Source organism: Gracilinanus agilis, chromosome 2, assembly GCF_016433145.1.
Source record: "Gracilinanus agilis isolate LMUSP501 chromosome 2, AgileGrace, whole genome shotgun sequence".
Classification (NCBI taxonomy): domain Eukaryota; kingdom Metazoa; phylum Chordata; class Mammalia; order Didelphimorphia; family Didelphidae; genus Gracilinanus; species Gracilinanus agilis.
The window spans coordinates 484,328,068-484,349,328 of NC_058131.1; the positions used below are offsets into that span (position 1 = coordinate 484,328,068).

At 39.4% G+C, this 21,261-nt stretch overlaps 1 protein-coding gene across 1 annotated transcript in view; it reads left to right on the top strand.

Moving 5' to 3' along the window:
- Positions 1–21,261, top strand: part of TMEM63C (transmembrane protein 63C) — a 111,296-nt gene that overhangs the window by 48,603 nt on the left and 41,432 nt on the right. Inside the window, exons 2-6 of the mRNA XM_044662106.1 lie at positions 5,741–5,956; positions 7,548–7,627; positions 9,535–9,622; positions 12,204–12,241; positions 19,296–19,438. Coding sequence (XP_044518041.1) covers positions 5,741–5,956; positions 7,548–7,627; positions 9,535–9,622; positions 12,204–12,241; positions 19,296–19,438 — 565 coding nt within the window. The remainder of the gene's footprint in view (positions 1–5,740; positions 5,957–7,547; positions 7,628–9,534; positions 9,623–12,203; positions 12,242–19,295; positions 19,439–21,261) is intronic.

The following is a 21,261-nucleotide window of genomic DNA, read 5'->3' on the forward strand; positions in this document are numbered from 1 at the left end:
TTTGGCTTTGTCAGAAATCATAATAGCCACTCCTGCCTTCTTTCTCTCATTTGACGCCCAAAAGATTTTGCTCAAGCCCTGAACCTTAAACTTGTGTATGTCCACCCGTCTCATATGTGTTTCTTGTAGACAACATATGATAGGATTTTGGTTTCTAATCCACTCTGCTATTTGCTTCCGTTTTATGGGCGAGTTCATCCCATTCACATTCAGAGTTATAATCATCAGTAGTGCATTTGCTGACATTTTCGTATCCTCCCCTATTCCTACCCCCTTTTTCTTATACTATTTCCTTTTAAACCAGTGGTTTGCTATTAAGCCACTATCCCTTATCCCCCCCATTGATTAACTTCCCTTTCTAAAAAAAAAAATTCCCCCCCCCTCTTTTTGTTTTTAAAGGCCTTATGAATTCCCTCCCCCTTCCTCTCCCCTCCCTTTTTTTGACCTCCCCACTCCTCTGCTCCCCTTGGTTTATCCCTTCTGACTTTCTCAGAAGGGTTAGATAAGAGTTTTATGTCCCAATGGATAGTATAGCTACTCTTCCCTCTCTGGGTTGATTACACTGAGAGTAAGGTTTGATTATTACCTCTTAATGCTCTCTTCCTCTCCTTCTTATAATAGTATTTGTCCCCTCTCCTTCCCATGCTCTCTTTGTGTGTAATAGAATATCCTATTTTTCTTATTCACTCAAGTTTCTCTTGGTGTCCCCTACTATTCACCCCCTCTTTCCCATCCCCCATGTCATTTTAGATTATTTAGTGTTCCACCCTCACCCTGTGAATTATTCTTCTGATTACTATAATAGTGAATACTATAATAGTGAATAGAGTTCACTACAGAGAATTATACATAACATTTCTCTACATAGGAATACAGATAATTAGATCTTACTGAGGCCCTTAAAAAGGCAAATTTAAAAATTATAAGTTTTCTTTCTTACCCCTCTGTTTCTTATTTACCTTTTCATGTTTCTCTTGATTTTTGTGGTTGGATATCAAACTTTCCATTTAGCCCTGGTCTTTTCTGTGCAAATACTTGGAATTCTTCAATTTTGTTGAATGCCCATACTTTCCCCTGGAAATATATAGTCAATTTTGATGGTAGTTGATCCGTGGTTGCAGGCCCAGCTCTCTTGCCTTTCTTAATATCATATTCCAAGCCTTATGGTCTTTTAGCGTGGAGTCTGCCAGATCCTGTGTGATCCTGATTGGTGTTCCTTGATATTTGAATTGTCTCTTTCTGGCTTCTTGTAAGATTTTTTCTTTTGCTTGAAAGCTCTTGAATTTGGCAATTATATTCCTGGGCGTTTTCTTATCTGGATCGAATGTCCTGGGTGTTCTATGGATCCTTTCAATGTCTACATTACCCTCTTGTTGTAGGACTTCAGGGCAATTTTGCTGAATAATTTATTTTAGTATGGAGTCCAGGTTTCTATTAATTTCTGGTTTTTCTGGAAGACCAATTATTCTCAAATTGTTTCTTCTAGACCGGTTTTCTTGGTCTGTCACTCTTTCATTGAGATATTTCATGTTTCCTTCTATTTTTTCAGTCTTTTGACTTTGTTTTATTTGTTCTTGTTGTCTTGCGAGATCATTAGCTTCTAATTGCTCAATTCTAGCCTTTAGGGATTGGTTTTCGGCTATAATCTTTCGGTTTTGGGCTATGATCTTTCGGTTTTCAGCTATAATCTTTTGGTTTTCGGCTATAATCTTCTGGTTTTCCTTTTCGCTCTGGTCATTTCTGGTGTTCAATTTGCTTATCAGTTCATTTGATTTCTGAGCCTCACTTTCCAATTGCAAGATTCTACCTTTTAAACTGTTATTTTCTTGCCAGATCTCTTCCATTTTCCTCAAAATCTCAGTTTTGAACTCTTCCATAGCTTGTGACCCATTTTCCTTATTTGAGGTGGGTCTGGATGCTTGTTTGTTCTCCTCTGTTTGCTCGGTTGTCTGGATTTTCTCTGTGTAAAAGTTGTCGAGTGTTAAAGACTTTTTTTCCTTGTTGTTAATCTTTCTCTTCTGAACTTCCTGAGTCTGGGTAGCCATCATTAGCCCAGCAGCTTCTCAGCTTTATCCTCGTGCTCAGGGTCTGTCCGCGGTCTTTTGGCTCCTGAGGTCTGAGGTCTGGTTTTTTCCAAGGTCAAGCCCCCTGGTGGATCCCTTTGCTTGATCCTCTGCCGGAGGTTCCTTTACAAGTCTCAGGGTGCTGCTTCCACAGTCGTATACCCGTCTGCACTGGTTCCCCACTCAGGGTTTCAGAGCTTTAGCTTGTGGCTGTGTCTGCCTCCACCCACGCCTCCACCCTGCGCTGGCGCTCTGCACCCTGCACACGCGCTCTGCGCCCTGCGCCCGCGCTCTGTGCCCTGCGCCTGCGCTCAGAGTTTGTGTGCGTTCTTTAGCTTTTTGGGGTCCCAAATCTTTCTGTTCTCAGGAACAGTCCCTGGAGCTGCCAGTGACTTGATGGGTGCCCCAAACTTGCTCTATTTCTTTTTAGCTGGCTTCGGCGCTATAGGTGGTGTGTGTGGAGGGGGTGGGGTGGGGTGGTTGCTCAGCCTGCGATTTAGTGAGAGCTGTTTCACCCCTTTATAGCTTGGAAATATCCCGATTCCACGTACCTTCCACGCTGCACCCTGTTGTGGGGTTCCTCTGTTCGTCTGGACTTGTTTTTATGTCCCCTTGAGGAGTCTTGTGTGTTTCGGTCAGGAGAGGTTAAGAGCTGCTTTTTACTCTGCCGCCATCTTAACCCAGAAAAGTTAAGCATATTTTTTAAGCACTCCCCACATCCCTCTACCTGGAGAAAGAAAAACCCGAGTTCAAATTTGCCCTTAGACATTTACTAGCTATGTGAAGCCAAGCAAGGCTTAGTCAGCCTTAGTTTTCTCATCTGTAAAATTGGGACAATAATAGCACCCACTTTCCAGGGTTGTTCAAGGGATAAAATGAAATAACATGTAAAGTTCTTTCCAAAACTAGTCACATAAATGCTAGGTATAATCATTATAATTTTGCAAAGATTACTGACAGAATCAGCAAGGGTTCTGCAATCTCACCTAAAAGATCTCTTAGTTTTAGCACTTCTTGTTTTCTCATCTATAAAATGGGGAGAAAAACACTTGTACTATCTGCTTCAGAATTCATTCAATCAAAACATTTATTATGTGCAGGCTATGTGCCAGGCACCTTGGAAACAGAAACAAAGATTAAATAGTCCATCACCTCAAGGAATTTATATCCTCTCCATGAAAACAGCATATACATCTAAAGGCATTTAGAAAAGAGTTAAGAAGGAGTAAAGAGAGAAAAGACATTATTGATAGCTATGGGGATTAGAAAAGTGTCATACAAAAAATGATTGTTGAGGTGTAATATTTTTTTACAATTTTGTAACTTTTTCCCAATAATTCCATATTGCTTTTGAAAATAAACTAGTTCAAGCCTCCACTGTCAGTGAATTAGCGTGCCTATTTTTTCATAACTCTGTCAGCCATGAATATTGAAGCCCTTGCCTGTTTGATGAGTATAAGGGTTCCCCTGAAGTTTTTGGCTTTTTTGAAATCCTGGTATTCCATGATTCCTTGCCATATTGGCATAATCATTATCATCAAAGTTTATATTGTTCTTTTTCAGTCGTGTCTGATTCCTCTTGACCCAATTTTTGAGATTTTCTTGGCAAAGATACTAGAGTCATTTGCTATTTTTTTTCTCCAGCTCATTTGCAGATGAGTAACTGAGGCAAATGGGGTTAAGTGACTTTCCCAAGGTCACATGGCTAGCCTGGCTCTCTATCCAACATGCCACCTATATGTCTCATCTAAATAAATCGAGTCTTAAAGAAACTGATGACTGGGGACAGCCAGTTAAACAGTGGCTAGAACTCCAAACCTGGAGACAAAATGTACTGGATTCAAATCTGGCTTCACACATTTCATAGCTGTATGACCTTGGGCAAGTCACTTAACCCCCATTGTCTCAACCTTTCTGCTCTTCTGACCTAAAAACCAATACTTTGCCATCATTTCTAAGACAGAAGGTAAAGGATTAAAAAAAAAAAAAGATTTCAAGTCCTTAGAAGCTACAAAACAAAAGCTTCCTGGAATTTAACAAAAAACTAACAATTATCCACATTAGTTCCCCTAATAATTGGACAAGATCAGTCCCCCACAGACACTAGCTACTATCCACTGAGGGGTTTCTTTTTGAAGGAAGCAAGACCCTTGAGGATGGAGAGGCTGAAAAAAATAAGGTTTTTGGTTCCAAGGCAGAAGAGTGGTAAGAGCTAGGCAATGGGGGTTAAATGACATGCTCAGGGTCACATAGCTAGGAAGTATCTGGGGTCAGATTTGAACCCAGGACTTCACCTGGCTCTTAACTCACTGAGCCACCCAGCTGCTCCCTTCATTCACTTCTAATCCCCAGTCCAAGAGACCATTTTCCACCTGTAGCCCAGAGAGTTCTCTTTTTACTACACTTAAATATGAAAACCTTATTTTTTTTTCCAGCCTCTCCATCTGCCCTTACCTCAAAGTATGGCTGACCTAAGTCTCTGGACATTATCTAAGTCCTTAGTGAGACACTTTCTTCTAGCAGTTATTCTGCTAGAAGGTCATCTAGCAGTTCCCTAGTTTTCCTCAAGGGTCTTGTTTCCTTCAAAAAGGAACCCCTCAGTGGGTTGAATGTTTCCTGGTGTCCTTCATATGGCTAACCTTGATTTCCTTGAATAAAAGTAGGCCAGACTTTTATGTATAGGTAAAGTAATATTATTTCTTTTTTCCCTCTGAGTATCACAATGTTTATTGATAGATACATATGGATAAAATCAGGGCATGAACATGACTTGATAAATTAATTAGACTTCATTTCAATACTATAATAAGGGAGACCAATTCTAATTCTCACCATTTTTTATTATACACACACACACACACAAACTACTTCTCTTCAAGGGCATTAATGAGCTCTCAATTCAGTTGTGTGCAAATAAACCATGTTTCTTTTAAAAAGAAAGTCAATTTGATATTTTTCTTTTCCTTTCCAAAACAGTTTTATACAAAATAGGAATGAAGGCGGAGTAGGATCCAGAGCGAAACTTAATAGGGATAGAACATGCTTGCAGATAGGTTCAAATATCTACCAGCCCACTATAATATTTTTGCAACCCATCTTACTTTAAAATAGAGCATCTTTGGTATTTTAAAGGATGATGCTAACTAGCATGTACTCAATATTTAATTCTTACCTAAATACTTGAGAGAGAAGCTCTGGATAGGCTGCTGCTGCACTTGGAATCAGGAAGACCTGGGTATAAATCTTTTTTTCTGATAGTAGCTGGGGGGACTATGGGGAAAGTCACATAGCTCCCTGAGCCCTACCCAACTGTTTAAAACTTGAACACTAAGTCATAAATTTGCCTTGGTGATCAACATGTAAACTCATGGAGCTTTTGATATGTGATCAGAATGCTTGCTTACATGTTGTTTTCTTTTAGGATCTCGAGCTGGTGATGATTTGCATAACTGGTATATAAGATGTCATTTCCCTGTCCTTCCCCCACCCCACATTGGGTCTTGAGCTTTGGGAGGGTTAGGGTTGAGGATTGAGCTGTCTACAAAGGCAACCAGGTATGTTTAGCCTTGGAAGCCCTTGGGTAATCTGCTCTTTTAGGAGATAGGGTATGAAACCTGGCATTGTGGAAGATGTCCTGGCTATGGATTTCAACTAATCCGACTTTCTTTCCTCTCTAGTCTTTTGTTTCACAGAGTGAGGAGGAACCCAACCTTGGCAAAATGGTCTCAGACTCAGCAAGCCATAACACTATGCCCATGGATATCCTGTATGTAGTAGAAAGAATGAACAAGAGCTCAAAAGCGAATTGCTTACACTTTAGGGATTCTGTCTTGATGGAGTATGCCTTTGGTGGAATACCTGTTGTGTTCGCCTTGAACGTCACCTTCTGGTTGGTAAGTCATTGGCAGGTTATGGAGATAAAAGAAAATGACTCTAGAGGGAGTCCTGGTCACAGCTATATCGAAACCAATTGGTGGATAGCCAAGGTTACAAAACTGTCTGGGAGTCCAAGAAGGAGAGGAATAGTGGGCACTCAAGTTCATAGAATCAAAAGATCACAAGAGCATAAATTTAGAGCTGAGAGAGCCTTTAGTTACCATGTAGTCCAGACCCCTCATTTTATAGATGAAGAAGCTGACACCCAAAGAGGCCAAGTGATTTAACAAAGGTCACACATGTAACAATTGACAGAGGAGGAATTGGAACTCTGATTTTTCCAATTCCAACTCCAGATAGTGTGCTCTGTCCATCTGACCACTCTTCCTCCTTTTCTTTATTCTTTTAACCACCTGCCAATGCCCTCTTCTCTCCCTGTGTCTTCCTTTTCTTCTCTCCTCTTTAATATCTCTATAAAGAATGCTTCTTTGGTAACTTTCAGTTAAAGATCTCAGAGCACTTTATGATGCTACTAAATACTCAGTCAATCTCACACCTACCCCAAAGATGCCTCTTTGTTGATGAGGAGGACAGGTGAAGGTATCTTTAATTTCCCTTTGAATGGACAAATGTGGGGGCCAATCTTATTCCCATAGTGGAACTTCACTCCAGATAAAAGTGTGAGGTAGAATAACAGCTTAGCAAAAGGTTTAGGAAATCATTTAAGGTTATATTTGGAAAGGGATAATAAAGATCTTCTCTTTCAACTCCATCATTTTAGATGAGTAAACTGAGGCACAGAAGGATTGATTAGTATGTTCATGGTCAAACAACTAGCTAAAATAAAAACCAAGGCCTCTTGTCTACCAGTCCAATTACAAAGTTCATCATCTCATTGGATCCTTACAACATTAATTCTGAAGGTAGGCAGGACAGATAATACTATTCTCATTTTTACACAGGAGGAAACTGAAGCTTAAATGGTGAAGTCACTTAGCCAAAGTCACTTAGCCAATTAGTATCACAGCTACTGAAAGAGACTGTCGAAGTCATCTAGCCTAAAACCCCAAATTTTAAAACCAGTACAACATAGTGAATAGACTATTGTATTTGGAGTCAGGAGACCCAAGTTCAAATCCTGCCTCAGAAAAGCTTTATGACCCTGGGCCAATCACTTAACCCTTCTCATACTCGGTTTTCTCATCTGTAAAATGAAGGACTTTTCCTCTCCTTAAAAACTAAGGACTCAGGGACCTAAAAGGTCCCTTACAGCTCTAAATCTATGATCTTAGTTGTTTTTCTCCTTTATAGATAACAAAAATGAGTGGTAGAATTGAGTGTACACCTAGTCTCCTAACTTCCAGGCCAATGCTCTTGGACCAAAGCCTTGCTTCCTTTCTTTTTTGAATCAGCTAAAGATCCTGTTCCTGACTGTCAAAGGGTTAGAGTGATAGTCTCCATACATAGGAACTACTTTTCACTCCAGGAAAAAGCCTCTAGATAGAGTGCCATCAGGACTCTATCTAGTCTATCTATCTAGTCTGTCTATCAAAGGGCAAAGAAAGGAGTAGGAAGCTGGACTTGACTCACTTTTCTTCCCAACTTCAGATTGCTATTTTTGTCTACGCCTTCCTCCGAAAAGCAGCCTGGGACTATGGACGCTTAGGTCTGCTGGCAGATAATGATAGGTAAGACCCAAATCCATCCAACAAGCCTACATATGTGCCTTGATTTCTCCTTGATGTGACTGTCCCCATCATATTCCAAATTGATCAACCAGCTGAAAAACCTTAAATGAATAGCTCCATGTGGGGAAATTAAATTGTTTTAAATGTATTTTTATTTATTTGTTTTTACATTAAAGTTTCTGTGTATCTTCCTCCTTCTTCACAATAGAAAATGCATCAATTGACAAAAAAAACAACTAGTAACATATAGATAGATAGATAGACAGACAGGCAGGCAGGCAGGCAAGCAGGGAGGCAGGAAGGCAGATAGATAGATAGATAGATAGATAGATAGATAGATAGATAGATAGATGTGTGTTGCTTGTTTCTATTTGTCAGTTCATTCTCTAGAGGTGAGGGAAATTACATTTCAAAAGCTTAGACATGCCTGAGATCTTGTCCTCATTTCACAGTGTGTGAAATATTGATATATATGGATATTGACTCTTTTTACTTCTTCAAGAACTTCCAACAGAAATCTAAATTTAAATGATTAACTGGTTAACTTAGAGGACAAAAAAAGTCCTTTAATCCTCTGCATTGGTTAAGTTCTGGATCTCACACACAGTCATATCCACATCTAACCAAAACTACAGTGTTTACTTATAGTATATAAACTACTAGTGAAATACTCATTAAAAAGAAGAGATACAAGAAGATATGCGGTTTCATCTCGCAGTCATCTGTGAGTACCAATCTGAGTTTAGTTCAAGAAGTTGAAGCCATTCATGTTAGTCAGTAAGCATTTATTAAGTGTCCACTATATGCCATGCACTGTGGTAGGAAAACCAAGACAAAAGACAATCCCCATCCTAAAGGAGTTCAAAATCTAATAGGGGAGACTATATGCAAACAACTATGTACAAACAATAGGAAATCCATCTGATAGACCTATTTGGGGTGGCTCAAGAAGGGAAAGGTCCCTGTGATCTTATCCTGAGGTAAATAAATGGAGTTTAGAGCCTCTTATATATGCATCAATCTAGGGCAAGCAGATCTCCAGGGTCTTTGAATATACCAACTTGAGTATGTCAGTTAAAGATAAAGGGATTCATAGAATTCCTTTTGTTTCAAGGGCTATACTCATGGAGTTATCTGTTCTAGTTATTTCTATGTGTTACCTGCCCTCCCCTCAATTTCCCCCACCCCCCAAAACACAAGCTTTTCCCTTTGAGAGAGAGATCCGTCTAACCCAGCTTGCATCATCTCCATACTTTTGAGACTCTTGTTACCTGATCATCCAAGTCATTATTTTTTGGATCTAGAATTTGCAGAGACATAGATATAAAGCTGGAATGGATCTTAGAGGTTACATAGTCCCAGTTTTTTATCTTAAAAAGGAGGAAACTAGTGCAGAGGTGAAGTGACTACCTCCATGATCATAGCTAGTGAGTAACAGAATCCTGGATTTGGAGTCAGATGGACCTGACCTCAAATCCAGGCTCTGTGGTCATTTCCGCAATTAACAAGCTAAGAAAACTCCACTGCTGCTATTTTGGGTTCAGTCATGTCTGATTCTTTGTGACCTCTTTTGGATTTTTCTGGATTGGTTTGCCACTTTCTTCTCCAACTCATTTGACAAATGAGGAAACTGAGGCAAACAAGGTTGTGACTTACCTAGAAATCACACAGATAGTAAAAATCTGAAGCCAGATTTGAACTCAGGAAGATAAGTCTTCTTGACTCCAAGCCTGGTATTCTACCCACTGCTGGTATAGGAACTAAAAAAAATTCCTTACTTCAGATAAGAAGAAAAAGGTGAACATGGTAAGTGGAATAACTGGCCAAGGGACCAGACTACAACTGATAGACATCTCTTTTCTTTCCTCCTCTCTTCCTCATCTCTTCTTCTCCACCTCTTTTTCTAGGGCTAGCCTAATCTCAATGTTCTATGGAGAGCAAAGTGAAAAGATTTCCCCAATTGAGGATTCTCTGGAGGAACAGGGAGGAGATAATGTAAGTAATTGGTGGGGGAGCTGGTCTGGGTGAGGGAGATACATACTAGAGTGAGGATTCCATTCCTGTGGTCAGATTTCTCATTAGATGCTCAGAAGCAAGTTTCCATTGTGTTCTTACCATCAAGGAATTTTCATTCTAATAGAGAAAGACAAAACATAAAAAGGAACTGGAAAAAAGGAGTGGGCACCCTATCAAAACAAGGCCCTGAAGTATGCATAGTAATCTGGAGAATGAGTTGAGTTAGAAGTAAAGTGAATAACATGGTTGAGGCCTCTTAAGAAATGGTGATCTCAACCAGAAGGCTCACCAACTAGTCAGGAGATCATGGGGTGGAGTCATCCCTAAGTTGGCAAGGCACCTAGGGGTGTGTGTGTGTGTGTGTGTGTGTGTTGGGGCAACAATTTAGAAAATGAGTTGAGCCAGGACTGAATATGTGACCTATTTCATTTATACATGATATTTATTTGCCTATCATAAGTAAATGGATATTTGTCTATGCACATTCCCTTCTCTGTGTTTATATGTCACCTGGAAGATGAACACATTGAATCATTTCAATTCAGCAAACATTTTATTAAGTCTCCTCCATATGCCAAGCACCTACTCTGGTTCATTGTCCTAGAAGCTATACTTCCTTCCCTTGAAGAACTTGCATCCAAATTGACTAGATAAAACAAGCATGTAAAAATCACCAGAGGAAAATGTATTCCCTTATTCAGCAAACATTTTTTCATGTGCCCAGTGCTATGGGAAAAACTCAAATATATCTCACATAGTCCCTCCTTCTGGGGAAAGTTCCAAGACAACTAATCAATTTGATTCATCGAAACATTTATTTAGTACCTACTGTGAATAAGGCACTGTCCTAGGTGCTGAAGATGCAAAACAATGAGGAAAATGGTCCTCCATCAAGAAGTTTATATGCTACTGAGGATTCAGGATGTAAATGCCCACAGATAAGCAAATACAAATTATATTCAAAACAATTTCAAGGTGGAGACAAAACCAACAACTGGGGGATGTTACAGAAAGGTCTTGGGAGGTGCCACATGAGCTATCTTTTAAAGGGAATTAGTGATTCTCTCAACAGGGAACAAATCCCAGAAGTAGGAAAAAAGTAGCATGCGAGTTTGCACAGACCAGAGAACACTTGTAGGGAGTAACATGGAAAAGATTAGGAAAGTAGGTGGAAGCCATTTTGGAGAGGGCAACAAAGACCAGACTGAATAACTATGATAGGACATGTACCCATAATGAATACAGATGGTTACTGATTATGTTATGGTAGGATTAATTATATCAGAATTTTCATAGAGCAGGCACTTGAGTTGATCCTCAACAACATGAAAGGTTGTGGAGGGAGGAAGAATAGATAATAAGTCATTGTATCCATTGAGCCACCTAGCTTCCCCTGATATCAATTTTTTCTCACAACATACATGTGAGACTGTACTATCCACTCTATGTTGCTGTTACTGCTATTGTTGTTTTGTCCTTTTTTTCAAAGACCAAGATGGAATATGAATGCAAAATATAAATTCTGTGAGATCAAGGGCTGTCATTCTTCTCCATATCCCCTCGTATCCCTAGTATAGTGCCCAGAACATAGTACATACTCAGTAAATGAATGAATGAAAACACATATGAGTTCACAAACCTGTATATATATACAGTTACATACATTGTGGGGTATATATATACCCCACAATGTATGTAACTGTATTATGGTATTAATCAGGGATGTCAAACTCAAATAGAGTCACTAAACAATACATAAAGGGAGGTGGCTAGGAAACACGGTGATAGAAAGCCAGGCATGGAGATGAGAGGTCCTGGAAATGAGGAAACTGAAGCAAACAGTGTTAAATGAGTTGCCCAAGGTCACACAGCTAGTGAGTGTCTGAGCCTGGATTTGGACTCATGAAGATGAGTCTTCCTGACATTAGGCCTGGCCCTCTATCTACCGTACCATCTAGCTGCCCTAAATATTCTATTGTATTTTTGTTTTGTTAAATATTTCCTAATTACATTTGTTAGGTGACATTCAAGTGTATGGCCAGCCACAAGACTCATGTGTACCTATGATATACAAGGCTTCATCTATGTGTTTCTAAGTTTTGTATATGCAGTTGTGTGTGCTTTCTGCTATGTGTATAGAGAGAAAACACTAACTCTGGAATCAAAACATGTAGGTGACACTCTACCTATATGAACCTGGTCAAGTCATTTAGCTTCTTTGAGACTCAGTTTCCTCCTTTGTTAAATTAGAAGGTTGGACTAGATGGCCTCTGGATCTTTTCAAACTATAGACCTATGATACTCTGTGCATGTGTGTGCATGTGTGTATGTGTGTACATATATTCATACACGTTATTCATATATTCTCTGAATGAAAGAAAGGATTTAGTTTTTATAATATCTGATGACTCCATGTGGATAGAATTATTATTTGGGGTAGAGTCAGGGCACATGCCCTTAGTGTTTCTCAAGGTCCTGGAAGCATGCCTATATACCTGGGAACTAAGGACATCCCTAACAGTGTGCTTACTCACTCTCCTCTTCTCCATTTTTCTCTCAGGGCTACTTTTCCTGGTTCGTTAACACTGTACTCATGAAGTAAGTAGCTTTACCCTGAGCTCTGGGTGGAGGCAATGTGACTTGGGGAAGAAGGGAATGGTCAGGCAAGGCTATAATGGAGTCAGCTCCTAAGAGGTGATTGTTCAATTTATAGGATGAATGCTTTGGATTAGCAATTTATTAGCAAATTAGCAAACACTCCTAATCATGGTTTGATTTATTGTTTTTTTGATTATTTAGACTTATAGATGTGATAGAAAAAATGTTAGTAAGGCAGATTAAGCTTAAAAGTATATCATGGGGGGCCGCTGGGTAGCTCAGTGGATTGAGAGCCAGGCCTAGAGACAGGAGGTCCTAGGTTCAAATCTGGCCTCAGACACTTCCCAGCTGTGTGACCCTGGGCAAGTCACTTGACCCCCATTGCCTACCCTTACCAATCTTCCACCTATAAGTCAATACACAGAAGTTAAGGGTTTAAAATTTTTAAAAAAAGTATATCATGGTTATTAAACATTCACCAGCATACTCCTGGGAATAGAAGAAGTGATTCAAAGCCTCTGGCCCTGCATCAGCTATTGGAACTCCCTACATAAGTAGCCTACTGCTTGTGTTTGGACCCTGAATTATGGAACCTCCTCTACCTTAGGCAATACTGGGCAGAAGTAAATTAGCTTATAGGCTCTATCCTAATCTTCATGAAACAGACCCCCAGACATGAGATAACAGTTTCTTCTACCATTCCTTTAGACTAGTGATGGGCAAACTACAGCCAGCAGGCCAGATGCTGTGCCCTGAAATGTTCTATCCAGCTATGCTGACATTATTCCTAATCTGATGAATACAATGAGTAGGATACAATACAATGAAACTTCAAAAGAGTTGCCTTAGAAACAGACTGACAGATGAGCATTTCCTTTCCTTTGGCCCCCTCTTTAAAAAGTTTTCCCATCACCTGTTTAGACCATTAGCCTTAGACATCTCTGAATCATTGCCATCATCAAAAGTAATTTAATGTACATCTCCTTCTAGTTCTAAAATTCAGAGGAAAGTGGGCCTGAGAGAAGGAACATATGCTATCTATCTGTTTTCAAGTATTAGAAGGACTATCATTGTTGAAAAGGAAATAAGCTTGGTCTACTTGGTCCTAGAGGGTAGAACTAATGGAAGAGACTAATTTTTTATTGCCTCCTAGCAATCACAGATCCCTTGGGGTAGTGGGGTCCTCCTCACTGAGGTCTTCAGAGAGGATCATCACTTGTTAGAGGTGTTTTAAAAAGGATTCACAACTAAAAGCCTACCTTCAATAGGAAGCCTTTCCTTTTCAAAAACCCTTTTCAAAACAGTGCCCTTCCTCTGTGGATAATCTCCAACTCTTCAGTATCCATCTTATTTGCATGTTGTCTCCCTTAAAAGACTCTGATCTTCTTGAGAAGAGGGACTTTCTTTTATCTTTGTATCCCCAGTGTGTAGACACAATGCCTGGCACAGGGTGGACTAGAAACCCTCCCAAGCTCCTTCTGATATTCTGTGATTCTTCATATCTCTGAACAGCTATAGCCTCTGGAGAGATAACTTGAATTTTCCCCACTTTTCACCATCTTAATTTCTCATTATTCTTAACTTCACCCAAACACAGCCAGGCAGTACTATCTATCTATACCTGTCAACACATACATACTGTGGCACATTGGGAAAAGCACTAGAATGAGAGCCAGGAGACATGAATATATCAGCTTTACCACTGTGGTGTCCTAGGTCAGTGATGATGAACCTTTTAGAGACAGAGTGCTGGGCCCCACTCCACCCCACTCCCCAGTGTTGTGCCTGACCCCCCAGAGACCAAGTGCTGCACTCTGTCCCCCATGCCCTACCCCCACCCCTTTCTCACTTCACCCCCACCCTTGCCCCAGACAGGGCAGGGAGGAAGCACTCCCATTGGGCTGCTGGGCAGGGGGGGGTGATGAGAGGTGCTTGTGAAGAGGAGGAGAGTGGCCCAAGTACTCTGCTCTCCTCTAGCTCTGCTCCCCTCCAGCTATGTGCCGCACTGTGAGCTATACTCCCCTCAAACCTAGTTCCTCTCCAACTCCACCACAGGAATCACCTTCACCACAGACTCAACAGCCTGCCATCTGCATTGCATCCTCATGCAGCACATGAGTCCCCTCCCCCTCAGTGCCTTGCCCCAAATAGAGAAGGAAGAAAGTACTTCCATTGGGCTGCTGGGCAGAGAGGTGTGTGAAGTGCCCTCAGGCACATGGAGAGGGGGAGGGGAACAGTTCTGTCCCCAGCCCTCTGGATTTCTAGTTAGAAAAAAAAACGACTGTAGACATGCTCACAGAGAGGACTCTACATGCCTTTTTTGGGCCCATGTGCCATAGGTTCACCATTATGGTCCTAGGCAAATCATTTAACTTTTTATGGGCCTCATTTTTCTCATTTATAAAATGGACTGGATTTCTAAGATTTCTTTATCACTTGAAATTCAATGATTTTATGATGTCTGGGTCTTCATAATACGCACCCCACTTCTTAGATTGTTTCCTTTCAATCCATCAATGAGTGTTCTTCCTCTCTCTCGAAACTTAACTCAAAACATTCTTTTTCCCAAGTGTCTTTTAAATGACCTCCATCAGTCATACTTTCTTATGCATCAGGATTCCTCAAAAACGCACTAAGCATATTTACCCTTCTTTGTATTTTTCTTTGCAGGTGTTCTTAGAGCATTTTATTAGGGTTCAACTAGACATCAGATTGTTAATTCCTCAAAGACAGAGGCTATGTTTTCTCTTTTATTTATATAGCTTTGGGGATGAGCATTTCCCGATTACTTGATGACTGACAAGGCTTTCCTTGCCAGAAAACTTCCTTTAAAACACAATTCCTATGAGTCTTTGCCATCTGGCCCTTGAGATAAGGATGTAGGATTTGGAGCCAGAGTCCTCTTCTGTTCTCCTTCTTTCTCCCAGAGATATGCTCTTTGCCATTGGACAAGTGTGATCTTGTAAGGAGGAAGTATTATAGAGTGACTATAAGGTGATGGGAATATAATGGATGTTGCTTTGGGAAATTAAATCTCCTTACCTTATGTTGCAGAACAGTCTGCTTTATGTAATATGTTAAAAATATATGATTTTACCATGAGAAGTGAACAAGCTACAAACAGTTCCAGAATTTTACAATGAATGGCCAGTACAACAAGAACAAGAGTGAAGAAGGCCTCGGATTAATAAATGTTTGGTGATAATGTTGATCAAACACTTATATTTAGCATGAGAGAACAGAGAAACCCTCTTGAAATCTAGGGGTGACTTTCTGCTTAGGTAGTCTCCAAATGCTGACTTCACTACATGAAATGACATATATCAGGGGTCCCTGCAACCACCATGCCCATTTGGGGTGGTACTATCTTCGTTGGGCATCTACCCTCAAAGTTCTTGGTCCATAAAGACTGTCCCAATATACCAGTGATGATCCATATGTAGCTAAAGATTCTACTGGAATTATTCTATCTCTTTTTTAATATCTTCATTTTTTTAATTTATTTTAAATATTTTCTTTTTTATTTTTCCAGATTATGTCTCTATACAATTTTTAAAAATTTTTGAGTTTTCCAAAGTTATATAATCCATATTGTCTTCCTCCCTTCATAACATTGCTGTTGGTAGCCAAGTCTATTGTATCTATCATTCCACAATATTGTAGTAACTGTGTATAATGATCTCCTGGTTCTGCTTATTTCACTTTGCATCAGTTCATGTAGGTCTTTCCATCTTTTTCTGAAATCATCCTGTTCATCATTCCTTATAGCACAATAGTATTCCATCACCATTATATACCACAGTTTATTTAGCCATTTCACAATTGAGGGACGTCCCTTTGCCACCACAAAAAGAGCAGCTATAAATATTTCTGTACAAACAGGTCTTGTCACACTTTTCTTACCTCTTTAGGACACAGATCCAATAGTGGTATTCTATATAATTTTTAAAATTCATTTTCTGATATTTTACAATCCCCCTCTTCCCTCCCCTCCTCCTCCCTAAGAAGGCAGATAATATGATATAATTGTTTTCTCTTCAAGATTACTATGGGAGGCAGCTTGGTGACTCAGTAGATAGAGAGGCAGGCCTAGAGACGGGAGGTCCTGGGATCAAATTTGACCTTAGATACTGCCTGACTGTGTGCCCCCAGCAAGTCACTTACCCCAGTTGCCTAGCCCTTACCATTCTTTTGCTCTAGAACTTATACTTAGGATCAATTCTAAGGTGGAAAGTAACAGTTTAAAAAAATACTAAGAATCAAAGCCTGTGATCTCTTCTTAGTCCTCATTCTCAACTTTTCTACCTAAATGAATATTGATACTTGATTCAAATGATATTGGTTTCCATGGAAACACATTCTTAGCCAATCTTCCAACTCCCCTGTGGGCATATAGTAGATAAGGTTACACAGGCTGGAATATTCTTAGAAATCCATGGTATCTTAGGCCTCAGGTACCAAGACATTGCCCACCCCTTCCTTTTTGATTTCCATTGGTTTATCAGCCATTCATTAAATGTTTGCTATGTGCAAAATACTTTGAATAATAACTTCCTTTGGCTTCTTTTAGTTCCTTTTTTAAAATGATGAACTTAAGAAACGCAAACTTTTCCATATGCAGAGCAGAACAGAAAACTAAGATTATATGTGAAATCATAAATTTCTATTATACTCAGCTTGACTTTTTAGAACATTAAATTTAACATGGTAGTACCATCACTATCCTGCTCATCAATATCACCAGTATCTACACTGCCTTTGTATTTTTAATGTTTTATTGATATTTTTCCTGTCATTTTTATATCATAAACACTCCCCTACCCATAATTCCTATCCCATCCCAATGAAATTCCATTCTTATAGCAAATGAGACTAGTAGAACAAAACATTCCCATATTCACTGTCTGTCAATTAACATCTCATTTTATACACATCTCCCATCTGTCTTCTAGTCATAATTTTGGTCATTTCATTGATCAAAGTTCTTAAGTCTTTGAAAAGGTGTTTTCATTTGCTTTACTATAGTCATTGCATAAATCATCCTTTTGGTTCTACACATTTTATATTGGTACAAACAAACCCTCTTAGGGTTCTATGACTCCATCTTTTTTGTCATTTCTTATAATGTAATAGTATTCCATTACATTAATATACAGTAATTTACTCAGCCATTCCCTGATTGATAGATACTTAAATTGTGTCTTGTTCTTGGTTACAATAAAAGTTGTAACAAAAAGTGCTCCTGCACTTACTTAGAATCAATTCTATTGGTTCTAAAGCAGAAGACAGGTAAGGGCTAGGCAATTGGGATTAAGCAACTTGCCCAGGGTCATACAGCCAGAAAGTGTCTGAAACCAGATTGAAATCCAGGACCTCCCCTAACTCCCAGCCTGGCTCTCTATCCACTGAGCCACCTAGCTGCCCCTTACTATAATCTTCTCTTTCCCTATTCATGTTGTTATTTCATTTTTCAGTCATGCCCAACTCTGTGACCCTATTTGAGGTTTTCTTGGTGAAGATACTGGAATGGTTGGCCACTTTCTTCTCTAGTTCATTTTACAGATGAGGAAACTAAGGCAAACAAGTTTAAGTGACTTGTCCAGAGTCACACAGCTAATGTCTGAGGCCAGATTTGAACTCAGGAAGACAAGTTTTCCTGATTCCAAGGCTGGTATTCTATCTACTATGCCATCTACCTGCCCTTCCTTTTTCATAAGTTTGGTATAAACTTTGCCCAAAACTTTGTTCTGGACCTTCTTTTCCTTCCCATTCTCAATGTTATCTTTGCTATTTCCTCCACAATGCTGTAACCCAAGGTCACATGCCTATTAGCTCTCTTGTAGATTATGACAGTAACCTTCCCACTTCCCAGCACTTTTTACTCCAGTTCTTCCTATTCGCCAAATCATTTTATCACTCAGAAACCTTAGTTGTTTTGTTACCTCCCAATTATTAAAGGATCTGAAATTTCCCTTGTGAATTCTTCTTCCACTAATACACAACCCATGTAAAATTAGTAGACAGTTTTTGAGAGTTTTTGTGGTCAAAATATTCATTATTCAGTAGCCAACCTGTTTCTGAACCTCTTGGAACTTAGCTAGGTTGGTTCTTAGGCAACAGATGACCAATCATTAGTCCTAAACTCGAAATGTTTTTTTTTTTTTGCTTTGGAAGGATTTGACAGAGCCCATGCTTCTCTGTCAGGGTCTTAGAGTACCCATAGTGAACACCTTGCCACATAAAAGGCATCAGAGGAATATTTTAATGGGAGGTTGCATTCTAAATAGGAGTATTTTAGTAAAAGGTTGCATACCAAATAAAGTACAGTCTCCTTAGCCTGGTGATAAAGACCTTCTACAATATGATTCAAGACTACTTTTCCATCATTACTCCTCAAAATGAATATGTTCTAGCCAAAATGAATTCTCTATATCTCTATACTTTTTTGTTTTGCTTTGTTTTTAATGTTTTTCTTTCTCAACTACATGTACAAACAATTATATTTTGTTTTTGTTAAAATTTGAGCCAAATTCTCCCCCTCTTTCCCCTTTTGCCTCCATGATAAGGCAAGCAATCTGATATAGATTTTCCATATGCAAATATAAAGCATTTTTCAACATCAGTCATTTTGTGGAAGAGAACTCAAACCAAAAAAAAAGAAGAAAGTGAAATACAGTATGTCTCGATCTGCATTCAGGCTCCATCAGTTCTTTCCCTGAAGATGGATGGCATTTTTCACCCAAATCCTTGGGTGAAACATCCCCCAATTGACGAACATTTCCTCATTTTCCAGTTCTTTGCACATTCCCTCCAACATTTGTCATTTGGCCCTTTTATCATTTTAGCCAATCTGATAGGTGTGAGATGGTATGTATCAGAGGTATTTCAATTTTCATTTCTCCTCTGTTTTTGAAACCAGCCTCAGAGAAGGGAACATTTTTCAATTATCTACTGATTAGTCAGGATCAGTCACTCCTTTCCAACTCCTGCCCTTTTGCACTTCACCTGTAACCATACTGGTTCCTAAAAAAATGTCATTTTGTGTCTCCCCTAGGAAAGAGAAGCTGGTTAGGAAGTGTGGAGATGATGCAAAAATCTACCTCGATTTCCAGATACACCTCATTTTTCTATTCTCCTTTCTTTGTGTGCCCTCCTTGGTTGTCATCCTGCCAATCAATTACTCTGGAGAGATTTTGGGTAAGGGGAGCTCAGAAGCTGACTTTGCTAAAGCCATAGTGCCTCCAGAGTCTGGGAGCAAAAAATGCATACCTCCAGTCATCGAGAGTAAAGACCCTCTTTTATAGTAGTTGGTGTGGAAAGGAAAATAGTGAGTTAGAAGTCAAGAAGCATGAGTTCTTAACCTAGTTCTGCCATTGATTTACTGTCTGATATTGGACAATTCATTTTAAATCCATTTTAATTGCCTCAGTGTCTTCATCTATATCATGGGAACATAATAACTGCCACTTTTTGATTCACAGGAAGATAAAAATGAAATTGCTTCCACTTTGGAGGAATAGATTAAAACAACTTTGAAAGTAAAAGTGTTTGGGGGCAACTAGGTGGCTCAGTGGATAGAGGACCAGGCCTGGATTCAAATCTGGCCTCAGACACTTCCTAGCTGTGTGACACCGAGTGAGTCATTTAACCCCCTTTGCCTATCCCTTACCACTCTTCTGCCTAGGAATCAATACATAGGATTGATTCTGAGACAGAAGGAAGGGGGGAAGGAAGGAAGAGTATGTGGATAGAAAGTGTATTTTATTTTAATGACTTTTATAAATCTAATGTCAACCCATTATAAGGCCATAGGAACAAAGTACATTTAATAATAAGGTTGTGAAGACAGAAAATGCACATTGTCAACATAGTGTAAATCTCCATTTCTTCTTTTTGTTGTTCATCCTTCATTTTCAAAGAGGATGAATGACATCACAGGCTTGACTTGTGCCTGAATTGGATTTTTTAAACCCTTATCTTCTGTCTTAGAATTGATACTAAGTATCAGTTCCAAGGTAGAAGAGGGGTAAGGGCTAGGCAATTGGGGTTAAGTGACTTGCCCAGGGTCACATAGCTAGGAAATGTCTGAGGATTTGAACCCACAACCTCCCATCTCCAGGCCTGGCTCTCTTTCCACTGAGCCACTTACCAGCCCCATTCATTGGATTTAAATGAAGCAGAGTTGCTATAAGATGATCAGCTGATATGTGTGAGACCTTACCTGTTGCAAGGAAAATAATCAGTTTTTCCTCAGTTTTCATATTTGGAGAAGGTAGGACTAGATCTCCCTATCTTGCCCAAGCTGGAAGTGTGTGGAGGCTTCTCACAAGCACCCTATCTCACTACTGACCTGTTTGTCAAATGTAAGAAGTTTTCATCTATTTCATTTCTAACCTGGGTCTATTTGCCTCTCCTTAGCCTCTTGGCACCCCATCCCCAATTCTAGAAGGCTCACCATATTGTTATTGGACTTAGTTTATTCACTTGATTGGTGCTGAAACTCATAATTCTTGAACTGACCAACCCAGCCTCAAGTAGCAGGCAGTTTCCACATTTCAATATTTGTTCCTCTTCCAGAGTTAAATTATTTCTTTTTTCCTGAAGTTTTCCAGTGTTTCTATACATTGAACACATATCAATAAGTCCTACTATTTCTAATTTTTTCCCCAAATAGCTATTTTTTTTGTTTGTGCCTGGGGATTTCATTTGTATAATGAATGCCTAGAATAGAAACTGCCCCATCAATCCAGCACAACAATTTGTCTGTAGTTCATAATCTGAGACGGTTGCCTGGGATAATAAAAGGTTAATGAACATACTCATGTATGGAGTCACATAGCCAGTATGTATTAGAGGCAGGACTTGAACTCAACCCTTTTTGATGCCAAGATTAGCCCACTATCCACCATACAACACTACCTTTTACCATATGACCTTAAAATAATTTTATGCAAATGTAAGCAATAGAAAATAATGAAAATAGCAGGGAATTTATATCATAATGGCAAAATTAAATTGAT